At 42.2% G+C, this 21362-nt stretch overlaps 2 protein-coding genes and 1 long non-coding RNA gene across 5 annotated transcripts in view; 1 reads left to right on the top strand and 2 right to left on the bottom strand.

Moving 5' to 3' along the window:
• Positions 1-1615, bottom strand: part of MTHFS (methenyltetrahydrofolate synthetase) — a 55127-nt gene extending 53512 nt beyond the window's left edge. For both annotated transcript variants that reach the window (XM_004278337.4, XM_033402984.2), the window contains exon 1: positions 1484-1615. In XM_004278337.4, the coding sequence (XP_004278385.1) occupies positions 1484-1600 (117 nt within the window). In that variant the 5' untranslated portion in view covers positions 1601-1615. The remainder of the gene's footprint in view (positions 1-1483) is intronic.
• Positions 1586-9692, top strand: LOC117196011 (uncharacterized). 2 transcript variants are annotated; one of them, XR_007474922.1, is made up of 5 exons: positions 1586-1726; positions 1992-2110; positions 2396-2482; positions 6269-6343; positions 8198-9692. It is a non-coding gene; the product is annotated as an uncharacterized LOC117196011 (long non-coding RNA). The 2 variants fall into 2 exon arrangements; XR_007474921.1 differs by having other exon boundaries at positions 8388-9692.
• BCL2A1 (BCL2 related protein A1) lies at positions 7411-16351 on the bottom strand. Its single transcript, XM_004278336.4, has 2 exons — positions 15683-16351; positions 7411-7702 (listed from the first exon to the last, which is right to left on the bottom strand). Exons 1-2 carry the CDS (start codon positions 16100-16102, stop codon positions 7595-7597), a joined length of 528 nt encoding a protein of 175 aa, XP_004278384.1. The 5' UTR covers positions 16103-16351; the 3' UTR covers positions 7411-7594.
• Positions 16352-21362: the final 5011 nt, after the last annotated feature.

Genomic DNA, 21362 nt, shown 5'->3' on the forward strand with positions numbered 1-21362 from the left:
GAATTAATTAGCTAAACTTTAAGCACCTAGAGAGTAAGGATAAGATGCTATACTTCTCTACATCTACTAAAGCAACTAATGCCTTCCTCATATAGCTAAAAGTACTGAGTTTGAATAAATAAGCTAACATCTGCATAGATCCCCTCCCGCACACCTATGTATATGGAGAGGGGAATGAAATGCTTGTATTTGCTTTACTGCTTTAACCCATAGGAACCTTGAATTTGAGAAACTAATGGATGATAGACTAGTGAAGGATAATTAAGAAATTCTTACGGCATATCTAATTTCAAGGGGCATCAAGGAAAAGAACTCCCATGCTAATTTCCGAATATAACATTGGTATCTATGTCAGAGACAGGATACTGGGGAAGAGGGATCATTAGTTTGATTTAGAATTACTAACATTTACTTATTCACGGGACATCAATTTTTTTTCCTTCGTGCGTCCAACAAAAACCAGTCTCCCACACACGTGCCTTCAGGACAGGATCTGTCCGCCATTTTACTGATACGAAAACTGGCATTACATGAACGTGTATTATACTACAAGGTAGTATATAACAAGTCAGTCTGCGAAAGTAACAAAATCGAGGTATTATAACCAACAGGCACGAAACTGGACTCATTCCCCTAATTTCTCTCTTCTGCTTCCTATCTTCTTGGGCAGCCTAAGTATGAGAATCAGTTCTTTCATTAATTCAAAAAAGCATTTAATGTTCACCTACTGAGTGATGTGAAGGCTAGGCCCTGAGGCTACGGAGACAGGGCTCTGCCCTCCACAGGCTCACTGAAGGGCTTCCATCCTTGAGCATCTCTGCACCCCATTTTGGGCTCCCTCGTCTGAAGTAATTGCATCTTTCTCTGTTCAATTTACTGCAATGACTGGACTCTATTTTTTTTTTTTTTTTTTTTTTTTGGTCGCGCTGCGTGGCATGTGCGATCTTAGTTCCCCGACCAGGGAGCCAACCCGCGCCCCCTGCAGCGGGAGCGCTGAGTCCTAACCACCGGACCGCCGGGGGGAAGTCCCCTGTAATTCATTAAGACTCTAAGACTCACTGAAGGCACACTGGCGCTCAGGTGTCCGCCCGTCTCCCCCTCCAGATCTTTCTGCTCTCACGCTGCTCTTACCTCAGCAGTCTGTCACCCACTTCCATCCTCTCCCTCACAAACCCCATAACTCTCCACGGCGCGAACACTGAACCCAACAGCGTGCCAACACCCACAACTGGACTTGCGCGCGCTGAGGGGAACACTGCGCGCCCTCAGAGGAACACTGCGCGCCCTCAGAGGAACACTGCGCGCCCTCAGAGGACGTGCGCGCGCCGGGCGGACGTGCGCGCGCCGGGCGGACGTGCGCGCGCCGGGCGGACGTGCGCGCGCCGGGCGGACTGCGCGCGCCGGAGGCTTGCGCCTGCGCAGATCCGCAGGCCTGGAGGCTTCCGGGTCCGGCGTTACGGTGGCTGTTGTCGCATTCTCCCACCTTCTGGGCCAAGAGGCGGGACTGGCGCAGCCGCTCCTCGGCGCTCAGCGCCCGCAGACGCCGCTTCAGCTCGGCCCGCAGGCTCCGCTTGGCGCTGCTCACGGCCGCCGCCGCCATCTCGCGGGTGCGATCCGGGTCCCGTCCGCAGGCCGCTGGGTCCGCTGGCCCCCCGCTTCCGGGTCGCCGGGCGCACCACGCCTCCCGCCCCTGGTACCCGAACTACGTGCAGCCTTCGCGGTCAATGTACGCCCCTCCCCCAGCAAGTCGAGGGCAGCCGTGACAGATCTGCACGCCTGACCTCCCTGGGCCGGCTGTACTACTGGAAGGAGTTATATAAAGACTCAGGATTCCCTGGGTGCCACGTGTCGTGTAGTACTGGGGCTCTCTGGGGGCTGAAAAGGCAAAGGCAGGCCGAATAGAGAAATTTACATGATACACAGACCTGTTAGCTAAAGGGAAGATGACTTTTTTTTGTCTGTAATAACGCCTTCCTCTTTTTCTTTTCCAGTAGCTGGGAGGGAGCTGGTTTACTGCCGATGGTCGGGACAGATGCTTGATGAAGCAAGTGATTTTCTCTTACTATCAGCATGTCTCTTCTGTTCACCTCTGGAGAACTCAGGACTGAAAGTTAGTTCATTACAGGCTCAAGGTCCAACAATATTTTCACTGTAGAATAACTGGAACTTGCTCCTACTATAAAAGTTCTGTTTCGGGACTTCCCTGGCGGTCCAGTAGTTAAGACAACGCTTCCAAAGCAGGGGGTGCGGGTTCATCCCTGGTGGGGGAACTGAGACCCCACATGACGCATGGCCAAAAAAATAAAAAGAAATTTAAAAAAAAAAGAAAGTTCTATTCCTTCAGAAACTGAAGACTTGAGGAAGTGGAGACACCAAGAATTTTTTTCTCTTGCAGGGCATGTGACCTGGATTGGGAGGAGAGAGGATAGTCGCTCAAGGGAATAACTAGGCGTGGAGAAAGGCTCAGTAATCTGATGAAAAGGTGAGAAAGTTAATAATTCGGTGGGTAAAGAAAATAAACTGAAATTGTTGGAAGTTTAGAGAAAATAAGCAGTGTGGTACTGCCACTTGAATATACAGTGTGGTACTGCCACTTGAATATACAGTGGACCAGTGGAATAGGATAGAAAGAACAGAAGGAGACATAGAACAGACTTACTAGCCTCCATAATCACATAAGCCAATTCTTTATATTCTCTTTATAGATATTGTCTATTTGTTCTGTATCAATACATACATATATATATATACACACGCATATACATATATCAGGAAATAATATTAATAGGAGATATATTATCAGGTATATATAATAAGATATAAGATATATATCCTACTGGTTCAGTTTCTCTGAAGAACTCTAATACAGATTTCTATATGCTAACAATGAATAATCTGATATTTAAAAAACAATTCCATTTACAAGAGCATTAGAAAAATAAAATACTTAGGAATAAATTTAACAAAGGGAGAGTTAAACTTCTGAAAGCAACATAGCATTGTTGAAAGAAAGAAAACCTGTATAAGTGAAAGGACAGCTCATGTTTATAGATCGGAAGACTTAGTATTTTTAAGATAGCAGTACTCCACAAATTAATCTATAGAATCAATGCAGTCCCTATCAAATTTGGCCTTTTTGCAGAAATCAATAAGCCAATCCTAAAATTCATATGGAAATGCAAGGAACCCAGAATAACCAAAACAACCTTGAAAAAGAAGAACAGAGTTGGAAAACTCACACTTTCCAACTTCAAAAGTTACTACAGAGTTACAGTAATCAAGACAGTATGGTATTTGCTTAAAGATAGATAGGAAAATGTCATAGAATTGAGAGTCCAGAAATAAGCCTTTACATTTATAGTCGATTTTTTGTTTTTTTGACAGAAGTACCAAGATAATTCTATAGGTAAAGAATAGTCTTTTCTAACAAATGATGCTGGGACAACTAAATGTCTACATTAAAAGTTAACTCTAAGTAGATCAAAGACCTAAATATAAGAGCTAAAATGAAACTCTTGGAAGAAAACATAGGCATAAATCTTCATCACCTTGGCTTCGGCAGTGGTTTCTTGTAACACCAAAACCACAAGCAAGAAAGGAAAAGTAAATTGGACTTCATCAAAATTAAAAACATTTGTGCATCAAAGGACACTATCAAGAAAATGAAAAGACAGCCTACAGACTGGGACAGAATATTCACACAAGTCATATATCTGACAAGGGACTTGTATCTAAAATATATAAAGAACTCAAACTCAACAATTAAAAAAATATATATATAATCCAATTTAAAAATGCACAAAGGACTTGAATAGACATTTCTCCACATCAGATATCCAAATGACCAATAAGCACTTAAAAAGATCACCATTAGTCATTAGAGAAATCCAAATCAAAACCACAGAGAGGTACCACTTCTTACTAGGGTGGCTATAGTCAAAAAAACAAGAGATAAATGTTGACAAGGGTGTGGGGAAATGGGAACCCTTATAATGTTATACATACAAGAAGGGTGTGGAGAGAAGCCAAAATAGAATACAAGCAGGGACGAACAAACTGAACTGTATTGTCAGTGATTAGCATAACCACAACAAGTGGGTGGAGAAGAAAAAAAACTAAGTTAAGTAAGTTTGGAAAACAGTATTTTGACTGTATACTGTAAGGCCAAAGACAAAAATAACTTTATACAAATATTGCACTCTAGTTAGTACGTTTATTTTTCACAGGGGTGTATATTAACAATTGTGAAGCGACTTTATTCTAGAATTGAACAAATAAGGAAAGATATTATGGATAATGAGTCAGGTTTCTCCTTGTTGGAAAAACAAGTTACACATAAAGAAAGAGGGAATTGGGGAATGAACCCTGTGGTGCTAGATAATTAGAAGTGTCAGTATTGAAACTAACACAACATTGTAAATCAACTATACTCCAAAAAAAAAAATGAAGTGTCAGTATGAACCCATGATTTTAAATATATAAACAAATGGATAGATACAGAAATAAATAGAGATATGTATGTTAAAAGCACACATATAGGGCTTCCCTGGTGGCGCAGTGGTTGAGAGTCCGCATGCTGATGCAGGGGACACGGGTTCGTGCCCCGGCCCGGGAAGATCCCACATGCCGCAGAGCGGCTGGGCCCGTGAGCCATGGCCGCTGAGCCTGCGCGTCCGGAGCCTGTGCTCCGCAACGGGAGAGGCCACAACAGTGAGAGCCCCACGTATGGCAAAAAAAAAAAAAAAAAAAAAGGCACACATATATTTCCTAGCTCTGTTTGGGAGAGGGCCAGAAGCAGTGACACTGCAGTAGCAATGAAATCTAGCATCCAGATCTTGATTTCTAAATATTCTCTGATAAACAACCAGGGCTTCTTGATTCTAGAGTTGAGGCAGGAACAAGATGGGCCTGGAACAAATTGTAGGGCCATAGAGTAAGGAAGTGATTTTTTAAAAAATAAATTTATTTATTTATTTATTTTTGGCTGTGTTGGGTCTTCATTGCTGCATGCGGGCTTTCTTTAATTGCAGTGAACAGGGGCTACTCTTCGTTGCAGTGCGCTAGCTTCTCATTGCAGTGGCTTCTCTTGTTGCAGAGCACAGGCTCTAGGCGCACGGGCTTCAGTAGTTGTGGCTCGCGGCCTCAGGAGCGCAGGCTCAGTAGTTGTGGCGCATGGGCTTAGTTGCTCCATGGCATGTGGGATCTTCCTGAACCAAGGCTCAAACCCATGTCCCCTGCATTGGCAGGTGGCTTCTTAACCACTGCTCCACCAGGGAAGTCCCTATGTTTTTATTTCTTTTGAATAAATACCTAAGAGTGGAGTTGCTGGGTCCTACAGCAAGTATGTGTTTAACTATATGAGAAGTTGCCGATCTGTTTTCCAAAGCAGTTGTACAGTTTACCATTATCACCAGTGGTGGATGAGAGTTCCAGTTATTCCACATCTTCCTCAAGGGTGGTATTATTAGTCTTTTTTATTTTAGCCATCCTGGAGGATGTGCAGTGGTCTCATTGTGGTTTTAATTTGCATCTCCCTCATGATTAATGGTGTCCAGCATCTTTTCCATGTCTGTTGACCATCTACTTTTGTGTGTGAAGTGTGTTCCAATTTTTTGCCAATTTTTTTTTTTGCGGCACGCGGGCCTCTCACTGTTGTGGCCTCTCTCATTGCGGAGCACAGGCTCCGGACGCTCAGGCTCAGCGGCCATGGCTCACGGGCCCAGCCGCTCCGCGGCATGTGGGATCTTCCCGGACCGGGGCACGAACCCGTGTCCCCTGCATCGGCAGGCGGACTCTCAACCACTGCGCCACCAGGGAAGCCCTTTTGCCAATTTTTAAATTAGGTTGATGGTCTTGTTGTTATCGAATTGTACGAGTATTATATTTATTCTGGATACAAGTCCTTTGTTAGATAATAATGTGACATATATTATCTCTCATTCCATGGCTTGCTTTGAGATTTTTTTTTAAACAGCTTTATTGAAATATAATTCACATACCCTCTCTTTGAGTGCTTAACTGTGTCTTTTTAAAAGAATTTCAAAATTTTGGTGATTTCTAAATTACCATTTTTTTTCTTTTCTGGTTCAGGTTTTTTGTGTTGTAGCTAAGAAATCTTTGCCTACTCCAAGGTTGTGAAGATTTTCTCCTGTGTTTTCCTCTTGGAGTTTTATAGTTAACATTTAGGTCTGTGATCTGTTTTCACTTTCATTTTTGTGTTTGGCTTGAGGTAGGAGTTGAGGTTCATGAAAGTCTTTTTTCTTTTAAGCAAAGTGCTAAACAGAACACACAGTGAGCTGCACTTTGAAAGACCAGGTCACCAACCAAGCCAGAAACAGAAACGGTCAGTGATATCTCAGTGTCACTTTGTTAAATAGATCATGGCAGTGTAAAAGCCAGGGTTTGTGGTTTCTTGTGCAAGTGTATTCCAGGTAGCAGTACCCTTACACATGCTTCCTGTTTATGTCCGTTCATGACTATTCATTCCCACCACTTAGCTCTGATTAATGCAAAAATGAATCAAAACGTAACACATTTCAGAAGGGGGAGGGGAGGCACTTGGCTGAAGGAGGAAGAAGAAAATGCTCCCTGCCTCCTGCAGACACAAGCCCAGGTGGCCTAGGTAGTTGCCTCTCAGATGTGATTTGATAAGTAACCAAAGCAACTTTTGTCAAAAATATTTCCCTGCTAGCTTGCCCCAAAGTCCTAATCCCCACCGTTAAGAATCACTATGAGAGGTAAAGCATGAATTAACTGAAAGCCCCTGTGAAAATGCCCATAGCCTGAAGGGGGTTGCTGGGGAGGGAAGGCTCTGGTTTCTTTATTGGATCAATCAACAACTTCCTAGGAAAGGAAAAGCAAGCCCCAGTGGGGCAGATATTGTATTGAGGGAGGAAAAGGAAGAGTGGGAAAGTCGAGAACAAGGTACCGTGCTCCCATATCGCAACCAGATTTGCTGACCTAAAAATCAGAACACAGGGGCTAATAAATGACATAATTTTCTACTTTGTGAAATTTTTAAATAGAGAGTTTACCAGTGGCCCAATGTTGAATCGTTTACCTGTCTTTGTTCAGACTATCCCGGAGTCTCCTCCATATCTGGTTGCCATATTCGTCAACTTTACATGGCAACTGTAAAGTGTGGCAGAGAGGGCATTGGTGGAAAACCCTATGTAAGCATCTAGGGGCACTGGGGACTCCAGAAAGCTTGGAGCCCAGAGGTGCATGGGAAGCAGACCTCACCCATCATCAGTCTAGACTGGTGACACCGAAAATGATTTTTGGGTAATGGACACACCCTTAAGAAAATCTGCCGAAGACATCACCTTCCTGGTCATCATTCTCTTAATTCAATCTCTGTACCCTGTATTGAGCTTTACCCTCTTGTTGGACCCGCAGGCAGGACACAAATTACGTATAGAAACAAATACATACAATTTATTCATTAAAATGGGGACAAAATTCCCATAACTCTGGAATGTCAAGTTATATCATCAAAGTTATTTGTTTAGAAGTAGAAGTAAGTGTTGGCAAGTGCTTATTGTACGATTCAAGAAAATTAGGCAGATTTCACAATATGGAGTGTCCTTTTTGGTCAATAGTACTGCTTCAGGAGACATAATATTTCACAGGTCTTTCCTGTAACTTCCAGAAAAGTCAGCCAGCCAGATTTGGGTTCAAACTTCTTTACAAAGCCATTTTCCTATGAGAGAACAAATTTAACATTTTAACAATTAGTGGAGACTAAGTTTGCTGGAATGAAAAGCAAAGAAACTTTCATTTAAATAATGCAGGTAGTCAATCTTCTCTGTACTTTCACCAGTTTTATTCTATTCATCCTATTATCATTCTCTATCATTCTCTATCTCCCATTCTCTATCATTCTCTATCTCCCATTCCAGACAGCGCTGTCCAATAAAAATATAGTGCGAGCTTCCTATGTAATTTGTTTTAGTAGCCACATTTTTTTTTTTTTTTGCGGGATCTTAGTTCCCCAACCAGGGATTGAACCCACACCTTCTGCAGTGAAAGCGCAGAGTCCTAACCACTGGGTCGCCAGGGAATTCCCAGTAGCCACATTTTTAAAAGTAAAAAGAGGCAAAATTAATTTTTCAAATATATTTAGTTCATCTAAAATGTTGTGATTTGGGGAGTTCCCTAGCGGTCTAGTGGTTAAGACTCTGCACTTCCACTGCAGGGGGCGTGGGTTCGATCCCTGCTTGCTGAACTAGGATCCCGCATGCCTGCCTCACAGCCAAAAATAAATGAATGAATGAATGAGTAAATAAATAAACTCTTATGATTTCAATATGTCATCAATATGGAAACAAGATATTTTACTTTTTTTTGTACTGAATCTTTAAAACCCAATGTGTGTTTGTACTTAGGGCATCTCTTAATTCAGACCAGCCACACTGCAACTGTTCAAGGGTCACAAGTGACAAGTGGCTGCTCTATTGGATGGCATAGCTCTAGAGGACAGAAAATCTATCTTTTTTTTCCCTCTTTTTCTTTCAAATGTCTGGTATTGAAATATGCATTTATATTTGTAAACTCCATTGTGCTGAGAGTCATAAGGACTCAACAGTAAAGCGAGATTAAATCAGTGCCTCTGAGCCTGTGAGAACATTGTGGTTTCCATTACAGTTCATTCTCTTTTTGATTAGACATGTTTTTTTTAAAAATAAGAGTATAAACCGGACACTGTATGTAATTAATTTATAATCTATTCTTATAGAGCATCCTCACTGGAAAGTACCTATGAGATCACCCGGCCTAATGCCCTCTCTTATTTTCACAAATGAGGAAACTGAGGTCCAGAAGAAAATAAGTTACATAAGGTTACTTGACTTCTTAGTGCTTGGACCTCTACTGGGATGCAGACACCGTTCTTTTCACTCCGTAAATTTTCAAACCACCACCAAGAAGATTAGAAAATAGTTAAAATAATTTTTTTTTAATGTTCGTCCTGTAAACATTTGCTCTACCTCCAGCAAGTTCCATTTCTGGGGGTTACAAATGCCTTCAAGTAGTTCACAGTCTAGTGTGACTAACATCAAAATGTAAACCAAGCAGATTTCTTTGACAGAGAACTCTGTAGTGCCTTGGAATTGCCTTTTTGAGCATCACTGGCAGCACAGACAAACACCAGTCAGGTAGATTTTCCATTGAAAAGACTGAGCAAGAAAGCCAGCGTCCACTAACCCTCTGTGTGAAGTGTGGAGTCATGCTGGGAGATGCATGCTGTCACATGCTAACAGAGGAGACAGACTGCCCCTTCTCTTCTTCCTCTGTCCCCTGCCCTTACACACTCACACATTTCCCGTACGTTCTAGGTGTGCATGCACTTCAGTGCTCGCCTTCCTAGAATTTTCACAAACCCCGTGTTAATGGGGCACTCTAAAATGATTTTTATTATTGTTACAATGATCACCATCTATTACAATTAGGCAGATAATATGTCATCCTCATATATATTAAAGTTCTAAACTAAAGCATGAACAAAGGAGGGACTTCCCTGGTGCTCCAGTGGTAAGACTCCGTGCTCCCAATGCAGGGGGCCCGGGTTCGATCCCTGGTCGGGGAACTAGATCCCGCATGCATGTCACAACTAAGAAACCCGCATGCGACAACTAAGACCGGGCGCAGCCAAAATAAATGAATAAATATTAAAGCGTGAACAAAGGAAAAAACTGACAAATTCAGCAATATGAAGATGAAAGTTTTTTTAAAACGATAAGAAACTAAAGAACAACAGACCAGGAGACTATTTACATTTGCCATGAAAGAGTTCGTTGAAATGTAAGAGAAAAATCATCAAGCCCTTAATAGTTAAAAAAGGCAAAGGCTGGGCTTCCCTGGTAGCACGGTGGTTGGGGGTCCGCCTGCCGGTGCAGGGGATGCGGGTTCGTGCCCCGGTCCAGGAGGGTCCCACATGCTGCGGAGCGGCTGGGCCCGTGGGCCATGGCCGCTGGGCCTGCGCGTCCGGAGCCTGTGCTCCGTGGCGGGAGAGGCCACAGCGGTGAGAGGCCCGCGTAGCAAAAAAAAAAAAAAAAAAAAGGCAAAGGCTATTAAAAAGAGAAATATATATCATTAACAAGTATATGGGGGGAAGAGGGGGTGGGATGAATTGGGAGGTTGGGATTGCCATATATACACTAATATGTATAAAATAGATAACTAATAAGAACCTGCTGTATAAAAAAATAGAATTGTCTTTAAAAAAGTATATGGGAAAAAATTCCACATTACTAGCAGTTAAATAAATTCACATTTTAATATATGTTATTTTTTTTAGACGTATTAAATTGACCTTGTTATCTTAAGCCTATTAAACCCTCAAAATTATATCTAATGGTTCCGCCCAATGCTGGCAAAGTTGTGACATTGTCCCATTGATACAAACCTTCTGAAAGCAATATGTATTCCAATATGTATAAGTAGTGTAATTATACTCATATATGAACCAATCATTCTAGTGTTAGAAAGTGATCATGAGGTGGTCTTCTAAAATGTGGGGGGGAAACCATCTTCATGTTCAGTATTGAAGCATTATTTCTAAGAAGGGAAAACAGAAACCAACCCAAATGTCTAACAGTTGGGAGTGGCTTAAGTAAATTATGATGCCTAAAACTGGAGGGATATTCTGTAGACACTGAAAGTGTTAACATGGAATAAGTGAGGCAAGTTGTTTAAAAAATCACTCTGACTGCTATGTGGAGAACAGACCATCGCAGGGTAAGCATGGAAGTAGGGACACTGATAGGAGGCTCTTGACATAGTCAAGTGAGAGAGGAAAGTTGCCTGGAGGCACTGGATATGCAGTATTTCAAAGGTGCCCCCAACAGAATTTGCTGATGAGTTGGACAGAGGGTATGAGGGAAAGGGGTCACGGGAGACTCCCAAAGGTAGAGAGCTGAACTTAGGTTTCCTGAAGGACCCACAGGAAGACTTGAACTATGTTTCACCTTAGTTTTCATTAAATGATTTTTAAATCTCAAGTTAAAATTCAAAAGAAATACAAGATGAATCTGGCCCCCAAATCTATTTAATCAAAGGATATGTAAGAATTCTTGAGATTGTATCACAGTGCTGCTAGATCTTTACGCCTTTTGGAGATGCCTTTGCCGGATTGAATACTTAGTCAGTCGTCTACATGCCTGTGTATGTCCTTTTATTTGCCTTCACCAGACCATTATTTAAAGCAAGACGATCATAAAAAAATGCAACCTACTTTGCCTAACTCTTACGACTCAGGCTTTAATATACTGGTCACTTGGAAAGCACCAATTCTGACTGTACCTCCCTACTTTCAAAAGGGGCTTTCTTTTGGTGTTAGAGTAGTTTTAAGAATTACATATTTAAACTTTCTGGAATTTCCCATATAACCTTCATAGTTGTATTAATATCTGACAGTTTACAAAGCATTCTTACAGAAATGTCCTTTAATCTTTTAACTTCCCTTCTAAGGTATGTATTACTGTCTTCATTATATATTACATATAACATAATATAATATTTATTATATTAGGAATTTGAGTTTCAAGTTACTTCTGAAACTCACTCAAGATCACACTTCTAGTGAATGGGAAAACCAGAGTTCAAATCTCAGTTTCTGTGCTAGTTCATTCAATCACTCCATCAACAAATACTTGTTGGCTACCTTCTATACCATAGGCCCTGGGCCAAGCATGCAGTATTCGGTGGTGCATTAGGTAGACATGATTCCTCCTGTGTGGAGCTGAGGGCTGAGTGTCCTTTCCACTCAACCAGCACAGGCACAGGAGAATGCTTAACTGAAGAGGGCAAAAGTAAGAAAGCCACCTAGCTGCAAAGGAAAGGCAATCCCAAGGGGTGAGATGAATTTCATCTCAGGCACATTCTAATGGTTTTTAAGAACAAGCCTTTCCTCATGAATGCCAAAGACTGATAAAAAACAAATAGCACTAGCTCTCCTGTGAGATCTATGAGAGCCTATTCGTTTTCAGCACGTCAAATTGGCAGAGGGACAGGAGGAAATAACGGTAAATGTGGAAGAGGAATAGAAAGCGAGATGAGAAGCAGCAAAGAAAAAAAGGAAAGAAAAGAAGGGAGAAAGGGAGGGAGGGAAGGAAAAAGGAGAGGAAGAAAGGAAGGAAAGTAACTCACTTAATCTCATAAATAATCTAATTTATGAGATTATGACCCCATTTTTGATACACTGGTCTTATTTTTTAACCTTTAGGGCATCTGTTTTAGATGGTGGCTAATATCTAACTATAGTTGATGATATAATTTCTGGAGATTAAATCTATTCAGGGAAGTTAGGCAATACTACTACTAATAATAACAATAGCTCTAAGCTTGTATTGAGTTCTTATTTGTAGAAACTGTGTTCTGGGTGCTTTATATATAATATTAATTGATTTAATCCTTACACCAGTCCTGGGAGATAGACGGCAATAGTGTCCCCATTTTACACATGAGGTTTAGGGAAGTTAAATAACTTGTTTACGTCACACAGGTAGTAAGCATGAAATGAACTCAGGTCCGTCTGATTCAGAGTTGGTGCTCTTATTATCTCTGCTGTCCTCACATACCACATTCTTGATCCAAAAGTTTTCATAAAATCTCTGGGCACACTTAAAATTTAATTAAATATGGGTACTCTCTAGTTGTAGGTGAAATGCCCCTCTCATCTCTCATTATAGGCATGCATCTTTAATCTGGAGCCAATGACAAGCACATATGAATGACTGTCAGGACAAGAGAGCAGTGATTTTTTTGCAGAGTTTTCCAGGACGGTAGAAAGTCAGAAGTTGGTGCTTGCTTCTTGATGAAGTTGTAAAATGCCTCCTCATCTTCCTCTCTTCCTATGGGCCACCTGACTCCACTAGCACAGGCATGGGATTGTACCCTTTCCCTGGAAGTAAGTCATTCAAGAGTAGGTTCATTCATTCGAGCAGATTTGGCAGCATCAATATGCAGAGAAGATACTGGTTTGCCATGCTGGTCTGCACTGATTCACAAAAGCACTGCCCGTCTTGAACAGATTCAGTGTCTCCTATGAGCTGGGAAAGGAATATTGAGGTTGCTTTGAAATGACATCTTAAAGGGCATTTCTATTCTGTCTAAGCTGTTCAAGTGGAAAAGTCAAGAGCTTAAAACCTACATAAGGACTTGGTGAAGGCTGATGTGGGGGGGGGGGGCACATGTGTGTTTATATCCTGCCATACTCACTCACACTTACACCTGTACCACCCCCAAAAGATGAGTACACTTCTAGACTTTCTCAGAGACAATTCCACACCCTCCACTAGTTATGACTTCCAGGAGCTTACAAAATTTATTGTTAAGAAGTTAAAATTTTCAGTAACGTTTATTCATTTTCTGGGTGTTCCAAATACAGTGCAAACTCATGCAGAGCTTATAAACTAGTATGCTCATACGTGGGCCTCTGTGCTAACAAACTTCTGCCTTCACTTGAAACCTACACAGCGTAATAGCTGAAATTTCCACCCGTCCTTCAGTATAGCTTTCCACAGCAACCAGAAAAAAACACGACCAAATATCTCACATGCTTTGTCTAGCCCCAAGTCAGGCTGAGTTCCAGGAAGAAAAGGTGATGGAGAAAGGGGAGTGGCTGCAGTAAGCCCTAACGTTATGCAGGAAGACCTCAACAAAATGCAAAAATCATCAAGTAAAAGATTTCATCAACGTTTAAGACATAAGCACCGAAGACATCTATAGTTTTAAAAGACAACAAATTAGAAGATATCTACCACATATATAAAAATAATTTGTGTCCAGAATATTCCAAGAATTCCTACAAATCAGTGAGAAAAAGACAAAATAATAGGAAAACAGCAAAGGATATAAATAGGCAGTTCTCTGAATAAGAATTACAAATGGTCAATAAACATATGTAAAGACGCTCAATATGAAAAGATGTTTAACCTCACTAGTAATCAAGGAAACAAGAATTAAAACAAGATAAATTAGGTATATATTTTTAAGCCAGCGGAATAGGGAAACTATGACAGACTACTATAACCTAATGTTAGTCAGCCGGGAAGGGAGGAAATGTGGGATATTTGAACAAGCTGTGACAGGGAGCATGACTTGGTAGAACCACTTTGGAGGACAAGAATCTAGTAAATTTTAAAAAGTGTTTACACCATGACCTAGCAATTCTATGTCCCAATATCCATCCTAGAAAAACACACACACAAGGGAAGACATGATTAAAGATATTCAATGAAGTATTGTTTGTGATAGCTCTGGAAATAAATAAATATCCGTCAGCTAGAAATAACCAAACATTCAACAGCATTTACATACAACAGCGTATATGTAGTACTTTTTTTTTTTTTTTTGAATATGCTGCAACTGAGCCCCCTGCAGTGGAAGCTGTTGTCTTCATTAACCCTTGGACCGCCAGGGAAGTCCCTGTAGTACTCTTTTAAATACTTATTAACGTGGAACAACTAAGCCCATGCACCACAGCTACTGAGCCTGCGCTCTAGAGCCCACGAGCCACAACTACTGAACCCCTGTGCCACAACTAGTGAAGCCCATGCGCCTAGAGCCCATGCTCTGCAACAAGAGAAGCCACTGCAATGAGAAGCCCACACACCACAACGAAGAGTAGCCCCCGCTCACCCCAACTAGAGAAAGCCTGCACACAGCAACAGAGACCTAACACAGCCAAAAATAAATAAAAATAAATAAATTTAAAAAAATAAAATGCCCTTGGATGAAAAAAAAAGAATACCATGTACTATTTATACAAATAATTTATAAATACTATAAATTATTTAGTATTATATTAGTATTGTTACATAGTATTTAATAATTTATAACAATTGTTTTTACAAAGAAGTGCTGAGTATATTTTCTATGGATATGTTCAACAGGCATGTTTTGCATGTAAAAGAATTGATACCAGTGGATAGCTCTGGGAAGAGGGGAGGCCAGGGTTTGTGTTGAAGAGAGGACATAAGTGCTGTAAAAAAGTAAGTATTCAGTGTATTGGAATATAAAGAAAAGCATATAGGTCCAGCTGGGAAAGGCCCCTTATCAATATGAGTTGTAATATAGGCTCCCTGCACGATCTTAGCTTTTTGAGACACTGATAATAAAGTGAATTTTTATTTGGAGATTCTTGAATAGTTTCTTGCTGGTGGTGCAGTACATTATTTTTTTTTTAGTCACCAAGCTTTACCAGCCAGAATTTGTCATATTAGAAAACTGAAAAAAAAATCAATTTGTAAGCAATGAACTTGCAAAAATTTACACCTGTCTTTTGTAACATAATATCTAAATATAACAGCATCTAATACCAACTCTTTCTGTACTAATTCTACATTGTCATGACAACGCTAACAAGAGCTAAGTCTCAGACTAGACTCTGACTCTAAAGATGCATTAGGGAGGTGCATCTTTTATTAATCCCCAAAACTCACTCCTGCAATTTACACGGTTAGGAATAAAAACTGAAACCACAAGAGTTTTCCAACTATAAAGTTTTAAGATTCATTGGAAATGAGCTCAAAATTTTATTTTAAAATTTTAAAACTTTTAAAACAAACTACCCAAGGAAAATATAATCCTTACGTAGTTTTTCTTTTTTTTAATCAGCAAGGAAACTGTCAATTCCTATTTCAAAGTAAAGAACAACGAAGAACATTTCCATCACACATACCCAGCCTCCATTCTGCCTTATCCATTCTCCTGTGTTTTTGGTTATGAACTCTGCAACAAAGTAAGAAATCTCCTTGTAAGTGTCCACATCTGGGGCAATTCGCCTTCCTAGAAGTTTCTTGATGAGAATGCCTTCAAATGCAAATATGGTCACAATCCTTCCCCAGTTAACGATGCCATCTTCAAATTCCCTTTCCATCACTTGGTTGAATATTGTTCTGGCGGTGTCTATGGACACAACATCAATATTGTCCAAGCATGGTTTCAAATTCTTTTCAACTTCGTTTTGGACTGAGAAAGCAACGTCTTGTAACACCCTGGATGTTTTGCTTGGACCAGATCCAGGTTGCGGTATCTGCAAGACGTACTTCAGGTAGTCCTGGGCCAGCATGTGAATATAGCCAAACTCGCTGTCGGTCATCTTCTTCCTGCTGGAGAGCAAAGTCTTGAGCTTGTTCACCTGGAAGTGACCAAGGCAGTCTGAAGCACAAACTCACGCAGCTTCGCGTAATATGACACATGGTATCTGGAGGCTGGTGGAATTTCTGTTTGCATCACTTGATAGTATCCTTCCTCCTTGTCACTTTCATACGTAGGCTCTGTGTGAAAGAGAAAGTTTAACATGTGAAAGAAGAAGATGTTTCAAAGAGAGGCCACTTCCTCATCCTGTAAGTGATTAATGCAGTTTTTTTTTGTTCTTGGTTTTTTTGGGGGGTGTACGCGGGCCTCTCACTGTTGTGGCCTCTCCCGTTGCGGAGCACAGGCTCCGGACGCGCAGGCTCAGCGGCCATGGCTCACGGGCCCAGCCGCTCCGCGGCATGTGGGATCTTCCCGGACGGGGGCACGAACCCGTGTCCCCTGCATCGGCAGGCGGACTCTCAACCACTGCGCCACCAGGGAAGCCCTAATGCAGTATTTAAAGTTTTAAATTCAAGGATGTGGAGAAATTAGAACCCTTATACACTGCTAGCAGGATTGTAAAAGAGTGCAACCCCTGTGAAAAGTTTAGCAGTTCCTCCAGAAGTTAAATACTATAGGGACTTTCCTGGCACTCGAGTGGTTAAGATTCCGCTTCCACTGCTGGGGGCACGGGTTCCACCCCTGGCTGGGGAACTAAGATCCCACATGCTGTGCAGTGCGGCCAAAAAGAAAAAAAAAAAAAGAAAGTAAATGTAGAATTACCTTATGACCCAGAAATTCCACTTATAAGTATATGCCCAAAAGAACTGAAAACAGGGACTCACACAAATCCTTACACACGAATGTTCACAGCAGCATCACTTAAAATAGCCAAAAGGTGGAAACAACCCAAATGTCCATCTGCAGATGGTGAGATAAACAAATTGTGGAAGATTATTCCGCCAAAGAAAGGAAGTGCGGATACATGTTACAGCATGGATGAACCTCAGAATCATGACGCCAAGTGAAAGAAGCCAAACGTAAGAGGTCACATATTGTATGATTCCATTTATGTGACATATCCAGAATAAGTAAATCCAGAGACAGAAAGCAACTTGGTGATTGCCGGAGGCTAAGAGGAGAGGGGAGTAACTGCTTAGTAGGTACAGGCTTTTATTTTGTGATGAAAACGTTTTGGAACCACATAGAGGTGGTGGCTGCACACCATTGTGAAGATACTAAACGTCACTAAATTGTTCACTTTAAAATGGATCATTTTAGGAACTTCCCTGGTGGTGCAGTGGTTAAGAATACGCCTGCCGATGCAGGGGACAGGGGTTCGATCCCTGGTCCGGGAAGATCCCACATGCCACAGAGCAACTAAGCCTGCGAGCCACAACTGCTGAGCCCGCATGCTGCAACTACTGAAGCCCACACGCCTAGAGCCGGCGAACCGCAAAAAAGAGTAGACCCCACTCACCACAACTAGAGAAAGCCCCCACTCAGCAATGAAGACCCAACACAGCCAAAAATGAATAAATAAAATAAATAAATTTATTAAAAAAAACTAAAGGGGTTCAAGCTTCTCCATCCCTTTCCTTTCTGTTATTCATTTCCTAAGTCCAGTCTCCTGTCAAAACAGTCTAGTATCTATGGCTGCCCTAAATGTAAGAGATCCTCTAAAAAGTCGCACTAGGAAATTAGTAGCTTGATATTCTACTCCTGAGCACCAGGATTATAGAAGAGGTTGATTAGAAGGGACTCCTTAACCCAAAGGAATTCTCCTAGGATAGATTTCCTGATCTAGACTTTCAGGTGGATCATCATCCTCGTGGCAGTTGTGGTCACAGCCACTAAAGGTGTGATCACGGTGTTCCAAGCTCTCTTAACAGCATTTTACTCACAGTAATTCAAATACGTTAATCTTTACAACCCAAGAACTTCTGATAGAATACAAAAACCTGCTATAAGCCAATACCTCTAATTCCTCTTTTTAAAAAAAAAAAAAATTATTTATTTATTTAGGCTGCACTGGGTCTTAGATGCGGCATGCGGACTTCTTAGCTGCGGCTCGTGGGATCTTTAGTTGTGGCATGCAAACTCTTAGTTGGCGGAATGCACGCAGGATCTAGTTCCCGGACCAGGGATCGAACCTGGGCTCCCTGCATTGGGAGCTCAGAGTCTTACCCACTGGACCACCAGGGAAGTCCCCCTCTAATTCCTCTTAAGTCAGCCAAATTGTCCAATGTATGGATAGAAATTAGGAGCCAGAAAGAACACTAGACTTGGAGTCAGAGGACCCAGCCTCGGTCCTCCCCAAATCCCTGCTCCCTTACTATGTGCCCCGGGTTTGTAAAATGCGACCATACACATTGACCTCAGAGGGGTGAGGTATGAAACAGATGACCCCTGTAGCGCCTACAACCACACCTGGTGCAATGTGGGGGCCTAATCAGCCCTGGTTCCCCATCATTCTTTTACGGACTAATGAGAAATCGGGCTTCCCGGGAAAGGCATAACTTCCTAAGTGCACAGTTTCAAGTGAAATGCAAATCTGCCATTTATTTAGCTTTGGCACCAATTCTGGGAAACAGCTAGCAGGCGTGGTGAAATTACTGGCTAAGAAGAGCACTGGGGGTTTGGGGGCGGATTTCAAGTCTCTTCACCAGAGTACCTGGCAATTAAGGCAGTTAGGGAACCATATCCCTGTCTGCTGGCTGCGTCTTACTGTCGACTGAGGAGCCAGGCTCGCTAGTAGGCAGGAGTAGTGGGTGGGAGAAAGAGGAGATAATGCAGGGTCCCTTGAGAAACGGAATTCACTTTTTTGTTTTCTATCCACTTATGGAGTAACTTTGATTCTTTGCATCAGTGTCTCTGAAGAGCTGCAAACAGGAAAAAAAAAATCCATTTAACTTGTAGTTCTGAATTATCTCCAGAGAAGGAAGGGAGAGATGGTGCTTAGGGTGCTGGTTCATAGGAACTTGTGGGCCATGAAAACGCACCTCTCAGACCTCATACCACGAGAATGTAATTGACTAAGGGCCCCAGGTGCCGGGCCCTGAATCTACTGCCTACCCGCCTCTGCACTGAGGCCACGCTACCCACAGGCTGTCCCAGGTCAATGACTGGGCAAAGCAGGAATAGGAAGAGCGATTCCTGTAGGTCAGCCTCCTTCGAAAGGTGACTTTGATTCAGTGACTTGCCATCAGCTTTGTGAAGCCTTGCTTAGACTGCACTCCAGCCTGAGGCTCTTCTTGCCCAATCTTCCTTCCTCCTGGCTCTTCTGCCAGGTCAGCCCTGCGCTGTGGTCTGACAGCTCTCCCAGCCTCTTCCACCTCCCTCCCCGTTTTCCCCGCACAGGCATTTCCCCCCACTAAATCTCTCACACATCTAATCCTCTCTTGGCATTTTCTCCATGGAGTTCTAAACTGACACAGGACCTGTATAGAACAAGGGAGCGTACAGACACGTGGTCAAGCCACTTCTCCAGGATGTCCCCTGGGGAAGTCGCCCCCTCCCCTCCTAGAGGATGCCTGTGGGTTCACAGGAAGCCAAGGGCAGGCAGCTTTCTCTCCTCCAAGCATCGTAAGAACCACCACAGGGATGGGAAAATTTATTTTCTCCCACCATTACATTCCCATGGTGATGAGCGTTTCTGGAAAAGTAGTATAAGCATGTGGTTTAAGAGTGGCAATTAAGCCTTCCAAGGTCAGGGTCTACCTTTTTTCTCTCTCTTGCCAGTGTCGAAGCCTGGACCCAGGGAAGCCAGGTAGTTGATCTTTGTTGAACAAATGAAATGCACTGATGTCACAACTGGGGCCAACTACGTTAAAGGCTCTATATTCCTGACCTTCTGGATCTGAAAAGGAATTATTTTAAAAATTCTGAAGTATGGTAGCCTGCTTTAGTTTATCTTGGAACATTTCCAAATACTCACTTTTCAAGGATAGGTGGAAGAAAGACAAAGTCTTTTCCAAAAAGAATTATTTGTATATAAAGTGCAAAGAGACTGGAGTGGGGGTGTGTTGCGGTGGAGCAAAGTGTGGGACAGAGACAAGTAGCTGACCAGGAACCAGGCGGGGGACAAAGGGAGGTATCCTTTCTCAATGCCACTGTCACCTGAGTCTGCATTCGCCAGGGTCCTGTATCTAGGCCATTAAGGACCAGCACATGGTTCCCTATCTCCTGAGCAGCTCTGTCCCCATGAGGAGCTTTGTATGAAATCAGGGGATCACCTGAGTACAGTCTGAGGGAGTCAGCCAGAATGGGTGGGGTCTGGAAACCATATGTGTACATTTTTTTTTTTGAGGTATAGTTGTTTTACAATGTTGTGTTAGTTTCTACTGTACAGCAAAGTGAAGTAGAGTTCCCTGTGCTATACAGCAGGTTCTCATTAGTTATCTATTTTATACATATTAGTGTATATATGTCAGTCCCAATCTCCCAATTCATCCCTCCCCCTCCCTTTCTCCCCTTGGTATCCATCCACTTGTTCTCTACATCTGTGCTTCTGTTTCTGCCTTGCAAACCGGTTCATCTGTACCATTTCTCTACATCCCACATATAAGTGGTATTATATGATATTTGTTTTTCTCTTTCTGACTTAATTCACTCTGTATGACAGTCTCTAGGTCCAACCATGACTCTGTGTCCAACCATGTCTCTACCATATGTGTACTTAATTATTCCATAAACACACACTAAGCTGCTACTGAGTACCGGGGTTTGTGTTAAATGCTGGAGAAAACTTTCTGCCCCTAAAGAATTTTTAATCTAGAAGAAACTATGCCACATTATAGGGAACTGCATCAAAGGAACTGCAGAGTGAATAATTAGAGGAAGTTGCAGAGGTATAGCTTCAAATATGGGGATCCTTCCTGGAACCCATCCTAAGGCCATGGAGCCAGGCTTCTGAGAGTCTGGAAGTGCACACGTATGACACTGATCTACTGTGGACTGAGGGGTACAGATGGATGGGGGAGGCGGGTTGACGGTAGAATATGATTTCCCAAATCTGTGCACACCTAGTAAGCACCTATGGCCTGATGAAAGTGTTCTCCATACTGCACTCATTTTGCCAGAAGTTTCTACTGAAGAAGCATGGCCTCTTGGCTAGGGCTGAGGGAATTACTAGTGTTTGTCATGAAAATAAGAATAGGAAGAGTATGAAGCCTCCTAAGAACTAATTAACAACTTCTTCCAGTTGTAAAGTACTGGGGGCTGCAATGTTGCAATTATTATCACAAACATATATGTGAACTACAACCTCGTGTCTAGCCATG

This window comes from Orcinus orca, chromosome 2, assembly GCF_937001465.1.
Source record: "Orcinus orca chromosome 2, mOrcOrc1.1, whole genome shotgun sequence".
Classification (NCBI taxonomy): Eukaryota; Metazoa; Chordata; class Mammalia; order Artiodactyla; family Delphinidae; genus Orcinus; species Orcinus orca.